Here is a 23,565-nt window from a genome sequence, read left to right on the forward strand (position 1 = left end):
GCCCATGCCAGTCAACAGTTTACTGGAGTATAATTCATAATCAATATTATGTGTTAATGTTTTTGTGTTAATGCTATGGACGATCTGTGTAAAAGAGCTTAACATTATTAACATCATTTATTTTTCATTGTTACTACATTTACTTACTATAAATACAGACAATATTTATTTTTCTTACTTAACTGCATATCAACCAATATAAAGCTGATTAAGTGTTATGCTCAAATTTACATGAATTTTGAACAGACAGAAATTTCACATGCAGAAAAACGAAGATTGAAATGACGAAAAGGAAGCCATCAGTGGATTTGGTGCATACAGTACTTGTTTTATGATCAAATTTGACCATGTGCAACTTTAATGAATAAGGCCACTGAGTGTGTATATCACTGAATTGTGATTATTTAAAAGTATTTGGAATAAGAGTACAATACAGTTTGTTTGACTTTCCACAGGAAAATATACTGCGTATAATGTGTTTTTAAATGTAATACAATACAAAGAGGGTTTTTATTAAAAATTTCCAACCATCATATTTTGTAAAAAAACTTCTGACTGTCAGTGAACCAGCTGTTTCATCAGGGCTTCATTATCTTTTATCATCTTTCTGGAATGCAACAATGTGTCGCTTGTGCAATTTGCATTTCCTATCTATCTATTTATCACTAGGAAATAAAAAACACAGAACAAAACACTAATTTATAAAACTAGGGGTGTATTTTCCTAAAAAGATTCTGTTTAAATTATATACAGATACTAAAAAAAAAACATTTTAATATTCTGTACTTTTAAATTTTTACTCATTAATTTATTCATCTTCAGTAACTGCTCTATCCTAGTCATGGTTATGGTGGATCCAGAGCCTATCCAAAAAACACTGAGCAAAGTCAGAAATACACCCTGGATGGTATACCAGTCCATCCCCTGCCACCACATACCATACACAAACACACTCTTTTGAGGGATGAGGGGACACCTACTGTAGACCATGTAACACGTAGACCATGTTACCTGAGCTCAAGAAAAAAAACAAGCAGCTTGGAGCTATGACGCATCAGCGCTAACTGCTGCTCCACTGTACTATTCTTAGTAATAAATATATTAACACTTCAATTTTATGTTGTTAATACAAGGAGCAATCTAATCTTAGTGCTAAAAAAAAGGATCAATTACTAGTAACAGAACTTGTGCAGACCCTGTGAATTTCATCTTCTATAAACTTGATACCTGATGAACATGACTAGCATTCAAAGTAAATGCTTACATTTAGTAAGTAGTCTTATGCTTATGAATCAGTCTCAGAGTCTTCCTTTGGTCTGGTAGGTCCTCCTGCTGTGTGTACAGTTGCCATCTGCTGAGATTGCATTTTATACTCCAATAACTGCAAACTTCAACAGCTTCCACCAGAATGCTCCTTGTGCTCTGAAATGTGTGTGGCTTTAAAAATTCCTCCAATCAATCTTTGGCATTCTTGTCCCTCATCATAACCCACTTTGGAGTCCTGACAAGCAGCAGCACCAGAGCTGTGAGAGCCAGCAAGACACCAAGGGTTGGTGGCCCACATGGGCTGATTTCCTGAGTCAGGCCGGAAAGCAGCGGGGCCAATATGCGCCCGACTGCTGTCACCGATTGTCCCGCCCCAATCAGGGTGCCACTGGCCCTTGCACTTCCTCCACGCTGCAGTTCCAGGACTGTAATGCAGGTACGCCCCACGCTGGTAGAAATAGCAAAGAATGTAGAGGAAAGCACTACGTGCCATATGCTCCCAGCTGCAGCATACAGTAAGATCAAAGAGCATGTGAATGCTGTGGAGTGTATCAGCAGTGCAGACATGTTACCACTGTATAAACGAGTCATTGGGCCCATCAGGAACCCAGCCAGTGCACCCAGCATGCTGCTGTAGCTGATCATGTAACCTGTCAATTTGGGTTTCAAATCAAAACGCTCCTCCATGGCCAGAGAGAAGTTACTATGGTAAAGCATGACTGCCAGCCCCATTAATAGACGCAGCAGGAACACATCCCACATGTCAGAAGAGGCCACCATGCGAATTTGTACTCCTACTGAGGTCAACTGCTGTACAGCTATATTACCCCAGTCCTTGCACAGAGATCCAGCAGAATAAGGGGTTTTAGTGGTAGAGGGACTACCATGGTGGTTCCCATCGCAATTTCTCAGTCTGTCATTTTGTTGTCTGCTTTTACTGTTCCTGTTTGGGTCTAAATGTTGGGTTAGGATCTCACTCCACGGCAACATCCAGACCAAAGCTGAGAGTGATAGGAAAAGAAAAAAAACATCTAAATAAGTCCACAGAGCAGATTGTTTCATAACACGTATAACTTCTCAATCAGAAGTTAAATGTATAATAGTACATACAAGTTGATTAGTAGGACAGACATACTCTTTGTTTAACATAATTTCTACCTGCATTAAGGAGGAAGATAGCTGCACAGACAAAGGAGGACATATAAAATCCTCCCTCGTGTTCAGTGAGGTAGCCTCCTACCACTGGGCCCAGGATGAATCCCACACTGGAAGCTGCATTAAAGTGACCCATAACCAGAGGGCGCTCTGTTTCCGACACTATGTCTGATATTAACGCTCGGCAAATGGAAATTGAGTGTTTAAAAAGCCCTGTGGAGAAGATTAAAAAACCACTGAACAATACAAGCATCGTACAAGACTGATGTATACAACTTTAAAAATGATTCTGCATGCACGGTTAGCAGTACATCAAGACAACATCAATCAATTAAAAGAGTTATACAATTAAAAGCTTTTAAATATATCCAAAATTTACAAAACTAAAATACAAAATACTGTAAGACTGGTAAAAATAGTATTTCAGAAAATTTGAGTATTGGTTATATTCAGTGAAAGACAATTACAGTATGTCTATATCCCAGTGACAGCACAAATGAGCCCAGCAAATACAACACGGATAAACAAAAAAACTGACAAGAAAATGTATTCTGTCTCACAGGACAATTTGTAAGCTATTTTTAATAAAGTATTGATCAATTATTGATATAAATTGTTATACATGTATGTTGTTAAACAGAATGCTATAAGTATCAGAATTTAGGTCACATGACAGTCTTTCAAGCTATCTGTGGTTGGGTGAATCACAATCACAATGACTTCAAATCTTTATGTACATGGTGTCTTATATAGTGTAAAGACAAAGCCTTCAATAAATCGAAGAGGGTATGAATAGGCAATAAAAAGCAAAAAATTAAATTGAATGTTTAACTCTCTTAGGTTCACTTTTACAATAAAAACAGTGAATGTTTTTCCAAATATTTTGTTTAAAAAGTGCTCTTATAAAAATATGGATGCAAAATCAGTGTTTGGAAGTCTAAAATGAGCTTTTTGTACTGACATACTTATTATTATTTATTATATAAATAATAAATAATAATATTAATGCTTTTTATTTATCTATATAGGTGCCTTTTTAGTCACCCAAGGTCGCCATAAATATCAACCAAGGGATAAATTAAGAACATTGAGCAGTAAATAACAAATAAGACATAAATACAGTGCATCACTTTGTCCACATTTTATTATGTCAGCATGTGTTATGTAAAGCGGCAGAAATTTTTCCTTCCTCAGATTTGTGCCTCGAGACAATTCTGTCTCAAAAGTCTACAGACAATTCCTTGGACTTCATGCTTGGTTAGTGCTCTGACATGAACTGTCAACTGTGGGACCTTAAATAGACAGGTGAGTGCCTTTTCAAGTCATGTCCAATCAACTGAATTTACCACAGGTGGACTCTAATTAAGCTGCAGAAACATCTCAAGGATGATCAGGGGAAACAGGATGCGCCTGAGCTCAATTTTGAGCTTCATGGCAAAGGCTATAAATACTTATGTACATGTGCTTTCTCTTTTTTGTTTTATAAATTTTCAAAAATCTAAAGTAAACCTTTTTTCTAAAATACGTTTTTTTGTTGTCATTATGGGGTGTTGTGTGTAGAATTCTGAGAAAAAAAAAATTAAATCTATTTTGGAATAAGGCTGTGACATAAAATGTGGAAAAAGTGATGCATGTTAAATACTTTCCGGATGCACTGTATATACACCTAATCCTGTGTGTACTATCCTGTATGTATCAAATCAGAAATTACTTCTTATCTTAGATTTGTAGATGCAACATACCCACTGGTATTCGGGCCAGCACAAACAGGGCAATGGAAGTGGACATGCCTAGGAGGCTGTAACCGAAAGCACTGAGCAAAAGGCATGTCAGTAAAGAAAAGCGTCTCCCCACTACATCACTCCAGCTGCCCTGACAAATGAAGGTTACAAGGAAAAAGAAAACATAAGAACAATGTGACAATGTTTTATTTTCCTCCAAAAGTTGTCTTTTTCACCAAATCACTAGTCTTACACAAAGTCACTAGCAAAATATAAAAACAATTTTACGAATAACATTCTGCATACTGGGTGATAAGGCAAAGCAGTTTTCAGCTCATGAAAGCACGATTGCCTAAATAGGAGTTGATGAGAGTCCTAGCTGGCAGCACGGTGGTGTAGTGGTTAGCACTGTCGCCTTGCACCCCCAGGGTCCGGGTTCAATTCCTATCTTTGAGTCCAAAGACATGTAGGTTAGGTTAATTAGTGTTCTCAAATTGCCCATAGTGTGTGAATAAGTGCCCTGATTACAGGATAAAGCGGTATAGAAGACGAAGAAGAGAGTCCTAGCTGAGAATCTGTAGGTTTCAGCTTGAGACGACTTAAATTTAGTTTTATGATTCCGTACTATGACAGGACACAAGCATATACAACATTCTGGCTTAATGCAATTAAGGGCCAAACAGATTAGGGGAAAACAGGGCATTGCTTGTTCCTCTGGCATCCAAAAAACTCCACATCCTAATTTTTGTCTCATGATTCTGCAGCCTTAAACTAATTTAAATCTGGGACAAGGCTCAGATAATGAACACCTAATTTAAACACTTAAAAATAACATTACAAGACCATTACATTACAGTACAAAAATGAACACTTACATTGCTCTTGGTTAGTTAGCAATATTTTCAGTTTCAAGAGAATTTAGTATTCAGTCAGGGAAGATGACTTAATGTATAATATGTGTACAGCAAGATTTGTCAAATTGTTTGGTATAATAATATTTAAATTACAGATAATAATTCTATAAAGTAATATTACTCACTACTATAGTGCTGGAGAAAAGCTGTAAAACCCCATAAGTGGACCCTGCAATATAAAGATGAGAGCATGGCATGGTTAATTCTCTAGTTCATGGGTGGTTTATACAATATACTGTATGACCAAGAGTTTGTGGACACAAAAACATCATAAATATATGTGCATCTTAGCCCCCCTTTTGCTTTACAACAACCTCCACTTTTTTGGAAAGGCACAAGAGTCTTAGTGACATCAGGTACCTACAGTATGATAGGTCCAAATTCTTATATTCTCTTGCAAATCTAACATCAGGAATTCATTAATGCTTGCTCTTTTATACCTTCATCTAAAGAACGAGTTCCAAAGGGAGATTAATCACGTGATCTAATGCTAATTTTAGTTATTTTTTAGCACCAGCTAAAAGAATTGCATGGAAATATTACAACTGAAATCCCAAATGGGTCTGGGAGGTTGATTTAAGCCAGGACCTTTACACAGAGCACATGTCCCTCAATATTGTTTCTCAATATACTGTAAGAAATGTCAAAATGTAATATACTGCTATATTCTCCTGACTTTGATGGTGAGATCAGGTCATTTAATTAGATTAAACACTATTCGAGATGATTCTATAAAAGGTATTGAAACTTACCCACTATTCCCGAGACTATTGGGCTTGCTCCTAACGCCTTCACGTGATGGCTCAGTAAAGGGATGATCATACTGACCCCAAAGAGGTCCTGCAAGACCCACCACAAAGACATCTGAGTATGCATGTATGTAGATACACCAATGACAATGATGTCTAATAACCTTTATTCCACTGTGTTGTATTAAGTGCTTACACAATGATTATAACCCATCAGTTTCCTGTGGAACATAATGTATGAGACATAAAGATGGAAAAGATGCAATACTAATTCTGATTAAATAATGAGTTTGTGCCTGTTTGTGTCACGTGGGTGAGAGAAAGATGAGTTGAGACAAAACACTGCAGCAGGTCGTGTAAATGAATGAAGTTAAACCGGATCTGTCGCAGGTAGTTAAGGTTCTGAGCTACGAGTGGACGACTGGTGGGTGTAAGTTCAAATCCCAACTCTGACAGAGAGCCACCGTTTCACCTTGCAAACCTTAACTCTTATCCGTGTGCTGCACCTGTCTGGATTAAATGTCTCTACCAAATCTTTACGACAGACACACACACACACACACACCACTCCCTCTGTCCTCCGGTTTATTCTCTAAACAAACAAAAGCGACTCACCATGAACCCTACGATGTATATGCATTGTATAATCCACGCGGGTCTCTTAGGTTTCTGTAAATGGTTACATTCAGAGTGATTCATTCTCCTGCTCACTCCGAGACCCCGCAGCCAAACGCGGAAGCTGCAGTCGCGTTCTTCTCTTTCCTGCCCTGAACAACACACACGCAGCGTCAGCGCCAGGGTTAGTCCACGCTCTGGTGGGAAGAAAACATACCGAAGTACGTTCAGTCTCCATACACATCACTTTGTCATTATTTTTCCTGTACATGACGTATTGTTCAAAACAACAACATTAAACTTTCATGTATGGATCAATTGTAATGAAAATGCGCTGACGCATTGTTCGTAAGGAGATTACCGAGCCTGATCATGGTACAGTCCAAGCTTCGCGTCATCTTCACCACGCGCTTCATTCAAACACACAGTATTTTCCTTTTCTATTTCATCCATCAATCTGACATTTTTACATTCAAATATTTTTTAATGTTCACAAAATGTCCAATAAATCTCATCCTAAAAGATTGTTTTTCCTTTGTGACGTCAAAAGCCTCTTCCACTCCACCACAAAAGTGCTTTGCTTCTGTCTCGACATTCAGAATTAACCAATAAAACACTGCAACCCTTTTCTTTAGCTTTTTCCTCTTCTTGCCTTGTGTTCTTTTAATGATCCTTTATGCCACACTTAATGTACAGTCATGTGAAAAAATTAGGACACCCTTTGAAAGCATGTGGTTTTTTGTAACATTTTTAATAAATGGTTATTTCATCTCCGTTTCAACAATACAGATAGATTAAAGTAATCCAACTAAACAAAGAAAACTGAAGAAAAGTCTTTTCAAGATCTTCTGTAAATGTCATTCTACAAAAATGCCTATTCTAACTGAGGAAAAAGATAGGACACCCTTGCCCCTAATAGCGAGTGTTACCTCCTTTGGCTGAAATAACTGCAGTGAGACGGTTCTTGTAGCCATCTACCAGTCTTCGACATCGGTCTGAGGAAATTTTACCCCACTCCTCAATGCAGAACTTTTTCAGCTGTGAGATGTTTGAGGGGTTTCTTGCGCGTACAGCCCTTTTCAAGTCACCCCACAGCATCTCAATGGGATTCAAATCTGGACTTTGACTTGGCCATTCCAGGACTCTCCATTTCTTCTTTTTCAGCCAATCTTTGGTTGATTTACTAGTATGTTTTGGGTCATTGTCATGTTGCATGGTCCAGTTCCGCTTCAGCTTTAATTTTCTAACTGATGGTCTCACATGTTCTTCAAGCACCTTCTGATACACAGTAGAATTCATCGTGGATTCTATGATGGTGAGCTGACCAGGTCCTGCTGCAGCAAAGCAGCCCCAAACCATGACACTTCCACCTCCATGCTTCACAGTTGGTATGAGGTTCTTTTCTTGGAATGCTGTGTTTGGTTTACGCCAAACATGTCCTCTGCTGTTGTGTCCAAATAATTCAATTTTGGACTCATCTGTCCAAAGAACATTATTCCAGAAGTCCTGGTCTTTGTCAACTTTATCTCTGGCAAATGTCAGTCTGGCCTCGATGTTTCTCTTGGAAAGCAAAGGTTTCCTCCTTGCACACCTCCCATGCAAGTTAAACTTGTACAGTCTCTTTCTGATTGTAGAGGCATGTACTTCTACATCAACAGTAGTCAGAGCCTGCTGTAGTTCTCGAGATGACACTTTAGGGTTTTTGGAGACCTCTTTTAGCATCTTGCGGTCTGCTCTTGGGGTGAACTTGCTGGGGCGACCAGTCCTGGGCATGTTGGCAGTTGTTTTGAAAGCCCTCCACTTGTAGACTATCTTCCGGACAGTGGAATGGCTGATTTCAAAATCTTTTGAGATCTTTTTAAATCCCTTCCCAGACTCATAGGCTGCTACAATCTTTTTTCTGAAGTCCTCTGACAGCTCTTTTGTTCTCACCATGGTGCTCACTCTCACTTCAACAGTCAGGAGCACACCAAACTAAATGTCTGAGGTTTAAATAGGGCAAGCCTCATTCAACATGCAGAGTAACGATCTACTAATTATGTGCACCTGGTGTGATATACCTGTGTAAGATCTGAGCCAATTTAAGAGGGAATACATGTGAGGGTGTCCTATCTTTTTCCTCAGTTAGAATAGGCATTTTTGTAGAATGACATTTACAGAAGATCTTGAAAAGACTTTTCTTCAGTTTTCTTTGTTTAGTTGGATTACTTTAATCTCTCTGTATTGTTGAAACGGAGATGAAATAACCATTTATTAAAAATGTTACAAAAAACCACATGCTTTCAAAGGGTGTCCTAATTTTTTCACATGACTGTAGCTGGCATAGTGGTTCAGATTAAATCATTTGTCACATGCACTTTTGTATTATTATTATTATTATTATTGTTATTATTATTCTTTGCATATAAGAGTTGGTTGTACAGTATATGGTTAGAGCACAGGGTCATCCAGCATACAGTGTCCCTGGAGCAGACATGGTTAAGGCCCCTGTAACTTGGTGATGCTGAGGCCTGACCGTCCTAACCTTCTTATTAATAACACAGAACCTCACCCATTTGAGCCACTACTGACCCTCCAGGGTTAAGGGTTCAAGTCCCCCCCCCTTTTTTTTTCTGTTATCTGGTGGGTTTCCTCCCAGTGTTCAACGACAAGCAGATTAGGCTAACTGGCATTCCAATACATTGCAGGGCAAATACAAGAACACCGCAGGTAATTTAGGAATGCCAGTTAGCCTATTCATCACAGGGCACACACACATTCCCATTCACACTACAGGCAATTTGGGAAAGCCAATTAGCCTAACCTGCACATCTTTGGACTGCGGGAAGAACCGGAGTTTGACAGGGAATCGAACCCGGACCCTAGAGGTGCAAGGCAACAGTGCTAACCACTACACCACAATGCAAATACCAAATCAAATAACATAAATAAAATAAACCGTTGGAATGATGATAAATTGAGTTAGTCTGTTCAGGCAAAAAGCTCAAAAAAATCTCTGTATAAAATCTGTAAATGTAAACATCTGTATAAAACAATCTGTAAATAAATGTCTTTTACACTCAGGTAAATCACTGCAGTAATAGTCCAAATAAAATGGATCTAAAGGATGTCTTTTTGACCAGGCAATATATTTTTCATATTGCATACTTACATTTCTTACAGCGTGGGGCTTGAGCATGCGCGCATGCAGGATAAGGACGTGCTTTGATACCAACACTTTCTTCACCAACTCACTAGGTGGCGGTAATGCACAATAAATCTGCGCGTCATCTGCAGCAGACAGCGACCTGATTCTGCGGGGGGGGAGTTATTAATGCTCTAGGAAGAACTCTTTTAAAACTAATTAAAAATTTGAGCAGCTAGAATTTTTTTTTTAACGAAATCAGTTACATATGTATTTTTAGATAAGCAAGTTAAACAATTGATTATTTTTTGAGCTTATTTTTTAAAACCTTTAGTTTATTTCAAATATTTTTAAAAAACTATTTTATAGGAATATTGCCTATATAAAGTACTTATTTTAAAATTACAATCACTAGATTTTGCCAACACGTGTGTAAATGTAGTACTTTTTTGGCGGGGGGGGCAATTTTTGTTTGTACTTTATTCGTTCTTTGTAATAGCCTTGTAATGCATTTAAGTATGAAAGCATTTCTGGGCATTAACCACTTTAAATATGACACATAATTCAGACATTTAAAGACTGTAAAAAGTTATGTTGATAATTTTGCCTTTGTTTTGAGTGATGCATAATTAAACTGTATTAGGAGACTAAAATCTGATTCCTGCCTTGGATTTTTACCTGTGCTTGGTGGGTTTTCTCTCACAGTCCAAAGACACAATTTGTGTTCCCAAAATTGCATACTATGTGCGCAATGGATGTGTATCATGCATCATGCCCGAAGTCTACTTGGACAAGTAATTAATCAAGAGTAGTTTCAGGCTTCCATAAGGTGTGAATTGTGGGCAGGGCTTAGCTACATATATTGAAGGTGTCTCCTATAAGCATATCCTGCAACAAAGTTAGTCAAGAATCTATAAAGCAAGTGCACAGAGAATTGACTTAAACCCTTGTTTACCAAGAAATTACAAGTTTTATAGACAATTACCTCAGTCTAGCATGTGTCTTCAACCTATCTCTGTCAGTTCTCACAGACCAAGATGCTTTTACTCACACAGCAGAGGCAGATCTCCCAGAAACCTTATCTACCCTCCAGTACTGTCTCATTGCCCTGCACTGGTGGTAGGTGGGCTTTGGAACTGCCAATCTGCTGTAAAGAAAGCAGATTTTATCTCTGCCCTAGCTACCCATTACTCTTTTGACTTTCTGGCACAAACCGAGACCTGGATATCTCCTCAGAACTCAGCTACACCGGCTGCCCTATCCTCTGCCTATGTATTCTCTCACTCTCCACGAGAAACTGGCAGAGGTGGTGGTACGGGTCTCCTGTTGTCCAAGAGATGGTCTTTCTCGCCTATCCCCATGTCTCATCTCAGTTTTTCATCATTTGAATTTCATGCAGTTAAGGTGACCTCTCCAATTAACCTCCACATCTTGGTTATTTACCGTCCTCCTGGTTCTCTAGGAAACTTTCTAGATGAAATGGACATGCTTCTTAGTATTTTTCCTTTTACTAACACTCCTCTCACTGTTCTAGGAGATTTCAACTTTCCATCGGACAAACTCCAATCCTCTTTCCTTCTCCCTCTCCTTAACTCCTTTCCTTTAACTCTAAACAGCTGCCCTCCCACACACAAGGCAGGGAATTCTTTCGACCTCGTTTTTTGCCGCCCTTCCCCAGTCACAGATATCTCTACTTTTCCTCTTCATAAATGTGATCATTACCTGGTATCCTTTACCATAACCCTTCCTATTCTATGTAAACCTAACCACCAAAATGTCTCTTACCCGCAGAAACTTTCACTCTGTCTCCCCTTCCTCTGTGTCTTCCTGCACCCTATCATCCCTCCCAGACCCAGACTCCTTCTCCTCTCTACCACTAAAAACTGCGACTGAAACTTTCCTCTTTCCTCATCCATAGATCTCCTTCGCCTGCTGTCATCTAAACCAAGGAAGACGCCTTGTCCTGCTCCTTGGCTATCTGATGTACTGTGCAACAACAGGAGAGAATTAAGAACTGCAGAGAGAAGATGGAAGAAATCACAACTTGATGCAGATCTCATTTCTTACCAGACTCTTCTCTCCAAATTCTCATGTGACGTGACTTCTGCCAAAACTACCTTCTTCAAAGAAAAGCTGAAAACCTCTGCACATCTTCTCCAACCCACCGACTCCTCTTGCCCTTTCCTTTCTGACTGCTGACGATTTTGCCACATTCTATGATGGGAAGATTGCAGCAATCCGCCAGTCCTTCACTCCCAACCAAACTCCTACGGCAGAACCTCAGGACCTTCCAGAATTCTCCAACCTGTCATCTGATGAGATTCAGCAGATCATCTCGTCATCTAACCCAACCACCTGTTCATTAGACCCAATCCCTTCCACAATGATCCAGGCCATCTCACGAGATCTCCTTCCCTTCACCACAACCATCATCAACCATTCCATATCATCTGGTCATGTTCCTGCTGCTTTTAAGAAGGCAAGGGTTATTCCCATCCTCAAGAAACCCTGCTGGACCCATCAGAAGTTAACAACTATCGCCTGGTATCACTTCTCTTTTATTTTCAAAATTCTTGAAAGAACGGTTTATAACCGAATGTCTCTTTATCTCTCACAAAACAATGATCCCAACCAATCTGGATTCAAAGTGGCACATTCTACAGAGACTGCCCTTCTGTCAGTCACTGAGAAGCTCCATGCTGCTAGATCTGCTATCTGTCATCTGTACTCATCCTCCTGGACCTGTCAGCTGCATTTGACACGGTGAACCACAAGATTCTATTATCTATTCTTACAAGCCTTGGAATTTGTGGAACAGCATGGCAATGGTTTGCTTCTTACCTAAAAGATAGGTCATATGAGGTAACATGGAGGGGATCCACGTAGACTCTCTACTGGTGTCCCGCAGGGCTCAGTAACTGGTCCTCTTCTGTTCTCCCTCTATACCCGGTCTCTTGGTAAGGTCATATTATCGCATGGATTTTCGTACCATTGTTATGCAGATGACACCCAACTTACTTTCTCCTTTTCTCCCTTAGACACTCAGATTTCCACCCGGATCTCAGCATGTCTGGCAGACATCTCATCCTGGATGGCTGCTCATCAGCTGAAGCTCAATCTCAGTAAAACTGAACTGTTGTTTATCCCTTGCGACTCATCCCCATGTCAAGACCTTGTGATATCCCTGAATCATCTGTTATTTTCCCCACACATCGCTAACCTTACTCGCTCTTGTAGATTTATTCTTTACAATATCAGAAGAATTTGCCCAGTTCATTCTTCACAGGCTACTCAGGTGCTTGTTCAGTCCCTTGTTATTTCAAGACTGGACTACTGCAACTCACTACTGGCAGGCCTGCCTCTGTCCACGATTCGTCCTCTGCAACTGATCCAGAATGCAGCAGCACATCTCGTTTTTAACCTTCCCAAGTTCTCCCACACCACTCCTCCTCTCCCTGCACTGGCTTCCTGTAGCTGCCCGCATCACATTCAAAACGCTGATGCTTGCCTACAAAGCTAAAAATGGCCCAGCACCCACTTTCCTCTCTGCTTTAATCACACCACGCACTGCACCACGTTCCCTTCGATCCTCCAGCACTGCTCGCCTCATCCTACCATCTCTCAGGGCTCGAGGGTGGCATTCATTCAGGCTTTTTTCTGTTCTGGCACCTACTGTAGGTGGTGGAATGAACTTCCTCTAGATGTCCAAAAAAAAAAAAAAACCTCTTCCCAGTTGTGTTGGACTAATGGCACTTGGTTATTAACCTAGTTAACCCAGTGTAAGTATGTATCCAATGACGTAAACTTTAAAGCACTTTTTGTAAGTTGCTCTATATACAGTAAGAGCGTCTGCCAAATGCCTAAATGTAAAGGAAAAAACATCCAGTATGCGGCAGTCCTGTGGGCGAAAATGCCTTGTTGATGCTAGAGGTTAGAGGAGAATGGGCCGACTGATTCAAGCTGATAGAAGAGCAACTTTGACTGAAATAACCACTTGTTACAACCGAGGTTTCCTCATCTCATTTCCTCACTCATCTCCACTACAAATAGAAAAAAGCGGCTACAATTTGCACAAGCTCACCAAAATTGGACAGTTGAAAAATGCCTGGTCTGATGAGTCTCCATTTTTGTTGAGACATTCAAATGGTAGAGTCAGAATTTGGCGTAAACAGAATGAGAACATGGATCCATCATGCCTTGTTACCACTGTGCAGGCTGGTGGTGGTGGTGTAATGGTGTGGGGGATGTTTTCTTGGCACACTTTAGGCCCCTCAGTGCCAATTGGGCATCGTTTAAATGCCACCATCTACCTGAGCATTGTTTCTGACCATGTCCATCTTTTTATGACCACCATGTACCCATCCTCTGATGGCTACTTGCACCAGGATAATGCATCATGCCACAAAGCTCGAATCATTTGAAATTAGTTTCTTGAATATGACAATGAGTTCACTGTACTAAAATGGCCCCCACAGTCACCAGATCTCAACCCAGTAGAGCATCTTTGGGATGTGGTGGAACGGGAGCTTCATGCCCTGGATGTGCGTCCCACAAATCTCCATCAACTGCAAGATGCTATTCTATCAATATGGGCCAACATTTATAAAGAATGCTTTCACCACCTTGTTGAATCAATTCCACGTAGAAATAAGGCAGTTCTGAAGGCGAAAGGAGGTCGAACACCGTATTTGTATGGTGTTCCTAATAATCATTTAGGTAAGTGTATATACTGTACCTTCAAACACACTTTGAGTTTTACTGAAAACAACCTCTTAGTGGTAAGCACTGTCGCCTCACACCTGCAAGGTTGGGGGCTTGAATCTCACGTCCAGTCTGAAATCTGCATGTTCTCTCAATGCTTTTAGGTTTCCTTCACCTTTTAGAATTCCTTCTAATATATATTATTCCCCCAGAACATATATATAGTACTGTAACTCATCTACAGGAGGCTGATGACTATTTCAATCACTCAGAGACAAAAGCAAACACATGCTTCGCAGTAAAATTCCACTTTCTAATGTTAGAAATCTAAACTGATATGCCGTGGTTTGCAAAAAACAGATATCATGCTGCATGAACAGTTGGAAACCTACGTGATTAGATGAGATGCTTTACCCTATTAGAGGATATGATATAAGGCATCTCCAGGTCTCTCATCAACAGACTTCCAAGTAGTGCCTATGGCACTGTAGGACACCCATCCATGGGCAGACATTTAATTGAGCACAGCTGGCCTTGTTTTCATTGAAAGGATGGATAGCTTAGCTCATCAGACACATTTCACGCAATAATTTTTAGCCATGGAGTGAAAAACTTTGGGTTCACTTAAACAGGTCTGATGGCTACAGTAACCCTAACCCTACTGTAACTAACTTTGCTTATTATATAGTATGTGCCCAACAGGGCGCTTCAACACATCATGTGCTTATCTGTTGGAAGGACATCTGGAAGGATTAAATTTAATTTAATTAAAAAAAAAATTGTTTATCCGCATGGGGCAATTTAAGGCAAAAGAGTAGTCACAAAAACATCAGTGGAAATACCAAATAAAATAGCATAAATAAAACACAACTCTTATGTTAGAGTAATAATAAATGGAATTAGTATGTTAGTACAAAAAGCTTAAATAAACATCTGTATAAAATATATGTCAATAAATATAAACTGTAAAAAAATGGTACTGGTTAATAGCCAAAACAAAGTAGAGGTACAAGGGAAAAGTACAATAAGGTGAAAAGAATGAATGCATATATTAATAAATTAAACTTAAAGAGAGTTGTGCAGTATGTAAACATTGTACAGTGGCACCATCATAAGTGTTTTTGTCAGAGCCAACTGAGTCCAGATCTTTATATGATTTTTATTTATTTATTTATTTTTTTACAGAGTGTGAGTATGAGAGTCCATGAGATTAAAAAAAAATGGGGTGGGGGTGTAACAAATCAGGTGTAACAGATCTGGTGATTGTACTTTTTTTTATTTCAGTTTTTGTGTTCTGAACTGGCTTCCTCAGTCTCTGCCTCAAATTTGTACCGTACTCCACAATGTTCCTGATATACATTTTAAACTTTTCTGCATTGTGGTACTATAGTATGGTAATGTAGATTAGTTTGAAGAAAGCTCAACAGAAAAAGGACTATTATTTTAAATCAGTAATGCTTAAACACTAAAATTATTTGTCTATTTTGATGTTTAGTCAGAAAATTCTGCAAGCTACTGTTGAAGCTATGGTAATTGTTAAATGAAATCGCATGAACTATGTTTATAAGTATTTCCTACTTTGTGACGAAACCCACTTTCCCACTTTCTACCCACTTTGTGACGCCACAATAAAAAACATTAAATATGTGTTTAATTTTCACAATTTCTGTACTGTATGTACACACTTTTCATACCTTTTTATAGCAACATTGTATGCAGGTGGTGGCAGTGAAAAGATGACTTAAATTCCCACCTCTGGTGTCTTTATTTTCACTTATCCCGCTACAAAATATCTTGTCCCAAGTAGCGCGCTTCAGTTTACACAAGATATTTTGGTCCAACTCCCTCCCCCCCAATAAATTTCTCTTTGCCATACCCCACCTCTGAGAGAGGGACAGCAGGCATCTTCAATCAGCAGTCCAAAAATAACCCAAGAGGATGGTCTAAACAAAACTAAGCTTCTAGGGCCCTCTTCTCTTTTTCCTTGTTCCCTACTCCTACCCCAAATGCTTTCTGTCTCTATACCAGTTGGACGGGGACAGAGCAGGACAATAAACAGATACTAGTGTGAAGACGTACTGTATAAGGGCATCAGAGCAGCGTGTAACTCGAGGAGCAAGCATAACTTCTTAAAGAACTACTCCAAGGACCTCTATTTTTACAGTTCCAGAGGACTGACATATTTTGGCTGACCGGGAGAAACGGATTTAACCATGAAGTTCAGTGTGGCACTGTTTTTTGCTGGGCTCTTTGGTGCCTTTGGGGCAATTTTCATCCTCATATCATTTGGTACAGATTATTGGCTCTTGGCTCGTGAGACTTGCAAACCAGATTCTCAGTTGAATAAGGTTGGTGGATTGATGCATTGGTGGTTTAATAATGTTAATAAGTAAGAGAGACACTTACTTACTGTGAAACACTTTGAATTATAATATCCCAGTGCCATTTGTTTTATTATGTTTTTTTTATTAAATTAAGGCCACAATGTCAGCTAATCATAGTGTTTGCCAAAAACATTCTGCAGGCTATTATGAATAGAACTTAAAGTCCAAAATATACCACACTGACCCTTAAATTTATTTTAATAATACTTAATCCAATGTCAGTAAGATCTAGATTGCATCAACGTATGTTTCGTTTTGAAGCAGGGTGTGGTTAACAGATATCAGACGTCACTTTTTACAGTCTCAGGAAAGAAACAAAGATAGAATATCACATGCTAGAACATGAAACCAGACTTAATGATAGGCAATGAAACAGGAATCTAAATGCAATGTCTACACCCTTATGCCAAATCTATTAATGGAAGTCACACACACTGGCAGCATTTTCAAAGGGGCAACCTTTGGCTCTGCAAATTTGCAAGTGGAAGTCACAGCATAGGCTACAACATTTTTAGTAGAATCAATCTTTCTTAGAGATCTCTACACAGGAAAATCACTATGTGACTGCAGCATTTAGTAGTTTTACATGTACAGTGCAGATGTAACTTGAACACTATTATTTAACATGCAACGCCAGGGGAGGGCGGCTGCTGTGCAGGATGACTTTTACACATACACACATACATACACATACCAGTTTACCAAACTATATGAGTGATGCACAAGCATTGAGACTAAATATGAGGGATGATTACACACAATTCCACAGCGCGCAAAAGAGAAGAATCATTGGCTCAGTTGTGATCACGTGGCGCTTGGCGTCGAAACAAGAAGCGCATGTGTGCTACATAATACTCGATTATACTTGTGTATTATGCTTGTTTTTTAAGTCAAAATTTAATAAACATCTTTGCCCATGTTGCGGAACGCTTGCAAATTGAATTACTCACAATCCGAGGTTCCACTGTAATACTTTTGCCATTTAGCATGCTGTTCCTTTTTAACATTAGCCATTATTCTTATATAACATATTTCATATTTAAATACCAAGACACATGCATGTACAGTACACTCTTACAAATGTACATCAAAATAAATAGCTGACATGCCCTGTGGTCTGACACCTACTCTCTGTATTTTCCACAGACTGAGGATTTGAACCAGCCTGAAGATCAGGGAAATTTTTCCATCTTTTATCATGAGGGCTTCTTTTGGCGCTGCTCATTTAAAGGCAGAGAGGAGAATGACCTAATTTTGAAGTTCTTTTTTAGTAAGACAAAGTTTATTGGCTAAGGACTTCTTTATACAGACACCAGTAGACACCTGGATCACAATTTTGTGATAATTAATAAAGAAAGTAACTGAAGAAGTGTTTTAAGACATACATAGAATATGCTTACAGTAATGATACTGCAGGCAGGTAAGCACTTGTTGCTTTCCACCTCCAGGTCCTGGGTTCAATTTCCACTTTGTGGGGTTTGTGTGCATGGAGTTTGCATGTTGGGTGTCCTCCCACAATCCAAAGATATGCAGATTAGGCTAATTAGTGTTCCCAAATTGCCCGTAGTGTGTGAATGTTGACCAGAGGTCCTACCATGGTCGTACAAAATGGGAATAAATACAATGGTCACCACTGGCCTCCACAGTCCCTGATTGGACTACAGAGGATAGATGGATAAATGAATGGATTGATGGATGGTTGGAAGTAATAAAGTGTGATGGTTAAGCACTTTTGCTATTACCTGTATTTCTGTTATGAGCATACAGGCTACCAAACAATTGTGTTTTTTCACATGATGTTCCCAAAAGAAGGGTTATGGGCCTAGTTAATGTTTTAGTTTATTATGGCTATTTAATGCACATCTGGACTGGACATAGTGATAGAAGTAAAAAATTAGTGCCTGTTCTCTAAACCTGCATTGTTAAATTCAACATGTAAGCAATATACCGATAAAACTTTATTACAGATTTCTTTGTATAATTAGTCATTTGGTTAACCAGAATATATTGTCAGTAAATAAATGGCAAATGAAAAGAACATTTGAAGGGTTTTTAGAAAAAATGGTCAATAAAAGAAACAGAACATGTTAATCAACACTGTAAAGGAAATAAATGAGTTTACTTGATGTGTTTGTGCTGTAAAATTATGCTGTTATAATCTCAGACAAATAAAAAAAAGTTTAAACAATGTAGGAAAATAAAATAGCATAATGTTGCTTTTGAGGAAGGCCATAAAGATTGTTAATGCTAGTTTTTAGAATCTATAAGTAAAGCAAATGCTTGACCACTGGCTTCTATAAAAACCCGAATATTCATTTTCTCGTTTTCGGTTCCTGTGCTTCATGCCATGCAAAAAATAGGTGCCATATTCTGGTATAAAAATGCAAAACATAGCAGGAAGACCGAGGATGTTGTAAAAGCCTGTTTAATTTGTTTATAATCAGGTTAAAAAAAGAATGAATTGCTGAGTACAGAATGACACTCACATAATTTACAGCGCAGTTACAATGAAAACTAATTGTAAATGGTTTTGTTGTTATCCCCATAGCAAACCAGCCACAGTCCAAAATGTGTGAACAAGCCTACCTGTCTCCATTCCCTGTGTCTGAACAGACCCACAATGCAACCACTTATGAGTCTGCCATCAGTAAGTAACGATTCCTGCGTTGTAGTTTTGCTTGAATTTGTTCATGAAGTCACTGAATTGTACTGTTAAATATTGTTTGTATTTAAGTGTCTTACTAAACATGTAAACTTTCAGTAAAAACTATTGTTATGTGTGCTGTGTAGTCTACAGAGGTTTCTGGAGTGTCTTTGTGTTGTTGGGTGTGGCTGCAGTTATCTTGGGTGGCTTCATCATAATCTGTGGTGCTCCATTCACCAATTCCTGCCTCTATAAAGCAGGTGGCGGACTCTTCCTAACAGCTGGTGAGCTAAGTACTTCAACTTATGTTTTAATTTTCATGATTTACCATGGTATCAATATATCTGTTCTCAAAACAACCAAAAAAAAATCTCAGATTTTTCCTCATCTTTCTAGGTTTCTTCGCCCTTCTTGCCACTGTGCTGTTTGTCATCTGGTTGGAGCTAATGAATGTGGTGGATTTATATAAGGAGTATCGAAGAAGCCATTGTTTATTCTTTCAGCTGGATATTACTTATGGCCTTTCTTTTATGTTTGCCCCAGTGGGCGTGTTCTTCTGCTTTCTCTCAGGCATGCTCTTCCTCCTGATTGGACGGGCACTAAAGCAGCATAACTGCTAAGCATCTTGATGATTAGCGGAATGTTGTTTATGATTATGTAGCAGGATAATGGCATTAAGACAGATGTAAACATCTTTCTATTCTTTGTTAGATGTGGTGATGTATTTATCCTGACTGAGAAAGATTCTGAGAAAATAAATCGTTTTTATGTTTTCACTGGAGGACCATAGCTGATTAGGGCAATAATCTGATAAACTTTTTCGTTTACAGAGTAGGTACTTTTATGGGAAATTTGTTTTGCCAGACTGAAATACTGGTTGGTGAGAGAATGATTAATCCTTGGTCTGCCATTTTATAAATCAGCATGTATCTGTCCAGTGATTACCAGCGCTATTTGTATTTCATCATTTGCTCAAGCATGGTTATAAGTACTCAACTCTTATACTGTTTAATTATGGGGCGATATGTTATGTTATGAATTTACTTGGTTTGTGTGTGGCTGTGACGCCATCCTTGCACATATGTACTGTATGGGACGATGTTACAATTTTCTTTAAAATCTCTGTGATCCTTATAAGATTTACACTACCAGTCAAAGGTGGAGACACAAAATCATACAGTAGAACAATAGCACTATTAAACAACATTAGACAGTATATAGACTATAAATGGTAAAAAAGGAGTCAAACACCCTTGGTACATTCTCAACCAGCTTCATGAGTGAGTTTTAAACAAACTAGTTTTTCTAAAATTCTTAGAGCACTTGTTGAATTCTAAAATTAAAAGTACCTGTCTGGGGGAAATGATTAACTTTTAAGTAAAAACAATTTGTTTCATTTAGAAATATACATTTGATTTATTAACACATTAATCCAAAATTAACTTCGCCTTGGTTCACTGTTTAGTTTTGCCTGAGAAACCTAAATTTCTTGAAGACAATAAACATTTTAAATTGTGTATGTCCTTCAGACTGGTAGTGTAGAATATAAAATGATCTGTGTATACATATATTTAAATTATCTAGAAAAATGTATCACCATGCTAATCCTACTGTATGGATTCATTGCGTTTGAACAAGTATTAAGAATGTTTTGGTGATTGCCCTGCCTTGGAAGGTTATGACACTTATTGTATTATTAGGATATTTAATGGTTTCATTTTCATGATATGACCAGCTAGTTTTTGTCTGCCCAGATCAGTGGAAACTTTTCAGCTTTCGCTTTTTTCCTTTTGTAAATAATGTTAACTATTGGTATCAAATCATATTTTAAAATTAGTTATTTTCAACATATTAATAAACACTCAAGGTAAAATCATGACTTCAAACTTCACAGTGAACAGCACATACAGTACATGTCTCATGAATTTTGAAGTTCCCCTTTTTTCTCATAGATTCTATAAGGTCATATATGATACAGTTTCATTTTTCCAATTAAACATCCATGAACAATTTTCTAACCTATACAGATTATCTTGATTCAACACACTCTGAACAGAGGTGAGGGACAGAAAAGTATCAGTGCTCAGATGGAATCTGATTTATGTAGGAACTGCTGTCAGAGATATATTGTCAGGAGACAAGACCTGGCAGATGATTCTGTTTAACACATGCAGCTCTGGGAAATATGACTCAACTGCATGGCAGCTGACAGCTGTGTGTGTGTGTGTGTGTGTGTGTGTATGAGAGAGAGAGAGAGGGAGAATGTGTCTGAGTGAATGTGTCTGTGTGTATGAATATGTGTCCTTAGTCTATCAGTGTATGTATGAGTGTGCAAAAAAAAAATATATATATAGAAAGAAATAAAGCTTTATAATAAATGCAATTGACCAGAAAAATGTTTTTGGTTTGCTTGTTTTCTTACCAGCCAATCACATGTTTATAGAATGGTTTTCTTAATGTGTACTGTTTTGGAGTAATAAATGATGAGTGAGTGTATGTTAATGTGTCCCCTTGTCGACTTAGTGTCTCCACCTGTCTATAGTAACTCAGACCAGGATAAAGAAAACACTGAATGTGACCAGAGTTATCAGTGACACTGGTCATTCATGGGCATTTGTGTGGCACAAACCTTCAAGTGTTTTACAAAGTGTGATTTTTGCCCTGTAAAAAAAGGCATTGGCTGGCTTCATATGTCTTTATGGAAGCACGTGGTAGCCTTCATCCTTGTTTGTTAGTTTTTATATGTTGGGGGAGACCTGTCTAGTGGGTGGAATTTGGCCAGAGTGGAAAAAAAATTATAGGTAAAGTTTTAAAGCCCTCCTGATGAAGCTTATTTGTTTTATACTACAGTTCAACCATCAATTTTAAAGTAAATATATATAGGCTATAATCCAATATTTATCTACTATAGTTGTTTACAATTATTGTGTTAAATGTGTTTGTTTTGTTTTCATTTATTATTGCCCGGATTTTTCTACAGTGCTCTTCGCTTGTCTTGGGCACAGAAAATCCTGGCCAATGATGATTAATGATTTTGAAAAAGTCGTGTGTAATGGACACGATACTGACCTCTGTGTTTCTAAAAAGACTCTACCTTGACACTGTTTCTGCGTGTGAGAGTGATCAAAGACAGTACGCTAAGTTTGACTAAAGCAGCCACAAGATGTCAGTAATGCAGCATAAAATGTCTCAATGTGTACAAACATGGGCATGAAGATGATCGTTTATACTAAAAGAGAAGTCTTACTCAGTCTTTCCTCATAAAACCTTATGTCCATTCATAGTTTAAGTAGAGAGAGAGAGAGAGAGAGAGAGAGAGAGAGAGAGTTCTGTATGCTGTTCAATGTCCTGATTTTGGCAAGGATATCATTAGACTCTGAGACCCAGGTGATTGTTGTGCAGTTCCACATGATTAAGCCAGATAATTGTGTATTGCTAGCACAAATGTTCACAGAGCCTTGCGGAATACAGTACATTTTCCCCTATCAATCATTCCACAGAAACCAGGAGAGCCCAGTAGAAGTAAAAGATCAATTTAAAGACCAAAGAGTCAGATCAGGGTAGAGACAAAAACGGCCAAAGGTTCTTATTATGGACTTGGTCTGAATTCACAATAGCAAGCAACAAATCCCTTATGTCTCATGTTGTTTGTCTCTTTTAGAATGGCAGCTACAGTTATTACTGTGTGTGTGTGTGTGTGTGTGTGTGTGTGTGTGTGTGTGTGCGTGCGTATATGTGTCTGCAGAAGCAGTTTTTTTTTTAGCTTGGATGAAAAAGTGTAGCAGATATATAGCTTCTCATATGTGCAAACGTGGTGATGCATGTGTAAATTGTTGCTTAATTAACATCTTATGCTATAATTTTACATTTTAGCTGTATACACCAACAAGTTGTAGGATAGTGCTATTAGTTTTATATTTCAAGATGTCTTTCTTCATATTTATTGAGAGTTTATATATGACAGGGGCAGTGTCATATTTTTTTTTCTTCCATTTTAGTGCATTGAACAGTAAGTATAGGGAGAAATGAAGCCTTGAATGGGTAACAGAAGAAACACCAGATAAAACAGCCTGTTTTTTTTTTTTTTTTTTTTTTTTACTGTGACCTGCCTAAGTCAAATTCAAATGTTACTTGTGCTGAGTTTTGTTGCTTGTCACTGCAAACATGGCTCACATATATACAGAAAATAAATGGTGGAAATTTGTTTTGTCGCTTTGCTGATATGTACCTAGGGTAAAGACTCTGTTTAGGGTAGTGACATAATGAGGACCAAAAACTCTGATTATAGAATG

General features: G+C 38.4%; 2 protein-coding genes across 2 annotated transcripts; one reads left to right on the forward strand and one right to left on the reverse strand.

Annotated features, from left to right (window-relative positions):
- Window positions 1-436: 436 nt before the first annotated feature.
- mfsd9 (major facilitator superfamily domain containing 9) lies at window positions 437-6,555 on the reverse strand. The gene is made up of 6 exons (XM_053496929.1): window positions 6,421-6,555; window positions 5,809-5,896; window positions 5,182-5,225; window positions 4,164-4,293; window positions 2,425-2,634; window positions 437-2,267 (listed from the first exon to the last, which is right to left on the reverse strand). The coding sequence occupies exons 1-6, from the start codon at window positions 6,502-6,504 to the stop codon at window positions 1,456-1,458; spliced, it is 1,368 nt and encodes a 455-aa protein (XP_053352904.1). The 5' UTR covers window positions 6,505-6,555; the 3' UTR covers window positions 437-1,455.
- A 9,669-nt stretch (window positions 6,556-16,224) lies between these two features.
- Window positions 16,225-20,049, forward strand: tmem182a (transmembrane protein 182a). The gene is made up of 5 exons (XM_053496991.1): window positions 16,225-16,593; window positions 17,776-17,899; window positions 19,178-19,276; window positions 19,420-19,557; window positions 19,670-20,049. Exons 1-5 carry the CDS (start codon window positions 16,459-16,461, stop codon window positions 19,891-19,893), a joined length of 720 nt encoding a protein of 239 aa, XP_053352966.1. The 5' UTR covers window positions 16,225-16,458; the 3' UTR covers window positions 19,894-20,049.
- Window positions 20,050-23,565: the final 3,516 nt, after the last annotated feature.

Source organism: Clarias gariepinus, chromosome 5 (genome assembly GCF_024256425.1).
Source record: "Clarias gariepinus isolate MV-2021 ecotype Netherlands chromosome 5, CGAR_prim_01v2, whole genome shotgun sequence".
Lineage (NCBI taxonomy): Eukaryota > Metazoa > Chordata > Actinopteri > Siluriformes > Clariidae > Clarias > Clarias gariepinus.

What these genes read in the sequence shown, in the direction of transcription:
- mfsd9 (XM_053496929.1), bottom strand. Translation starts at nt 6,504, where the DNA reads ATGAATCACTCTGAATGTAACCATTTACAGAAACCTAAGAGACCCGCG. An exon ending in TATACATCGTAGGGTTCATG is followed by an intron (nt 5,897 to 6,420) that starts GTGAGTCGCTTT and finishes TGGGTCTTGCAG; the next exon opens with GACCTCTTTGGGGTCAGTAT. An exon ending in TATCTTCCTCCTTAATGCAG is followed by an intron (nt 2,268 to 2,424) that starts GTAGAAATTATG and finishes TATCACTCTCAG; the next exon opens with CTTTGGTCTGGATGTTGCCG.
- tmem182a (XM_053496991.1), top strand. Translation starts at nt 16,459, where the DNA reads ATGAAGTTCAGTGTGGCACTGTTTTTTGCTGGGCTCTTTGGTGCCTTT. An exon ending in AATTTTGAAGTTCTTTTTTA is followed by an intron (nt 17,900 to 19,177) that starts GTAAGACAAAGT and finishes TTATCCCCATAG; the next exon opens with CAAACCAGCCACAGTCCAAA. An exon ending in CACTTATGAGTCTGCCATCA is followed by an intron (nt 19,277 to 19,419) that starts GTAAGTAACGAT and finishes TGTGCTGTGTAG; the next exon opens with TCTACAGAGGTTTCTGGAGT.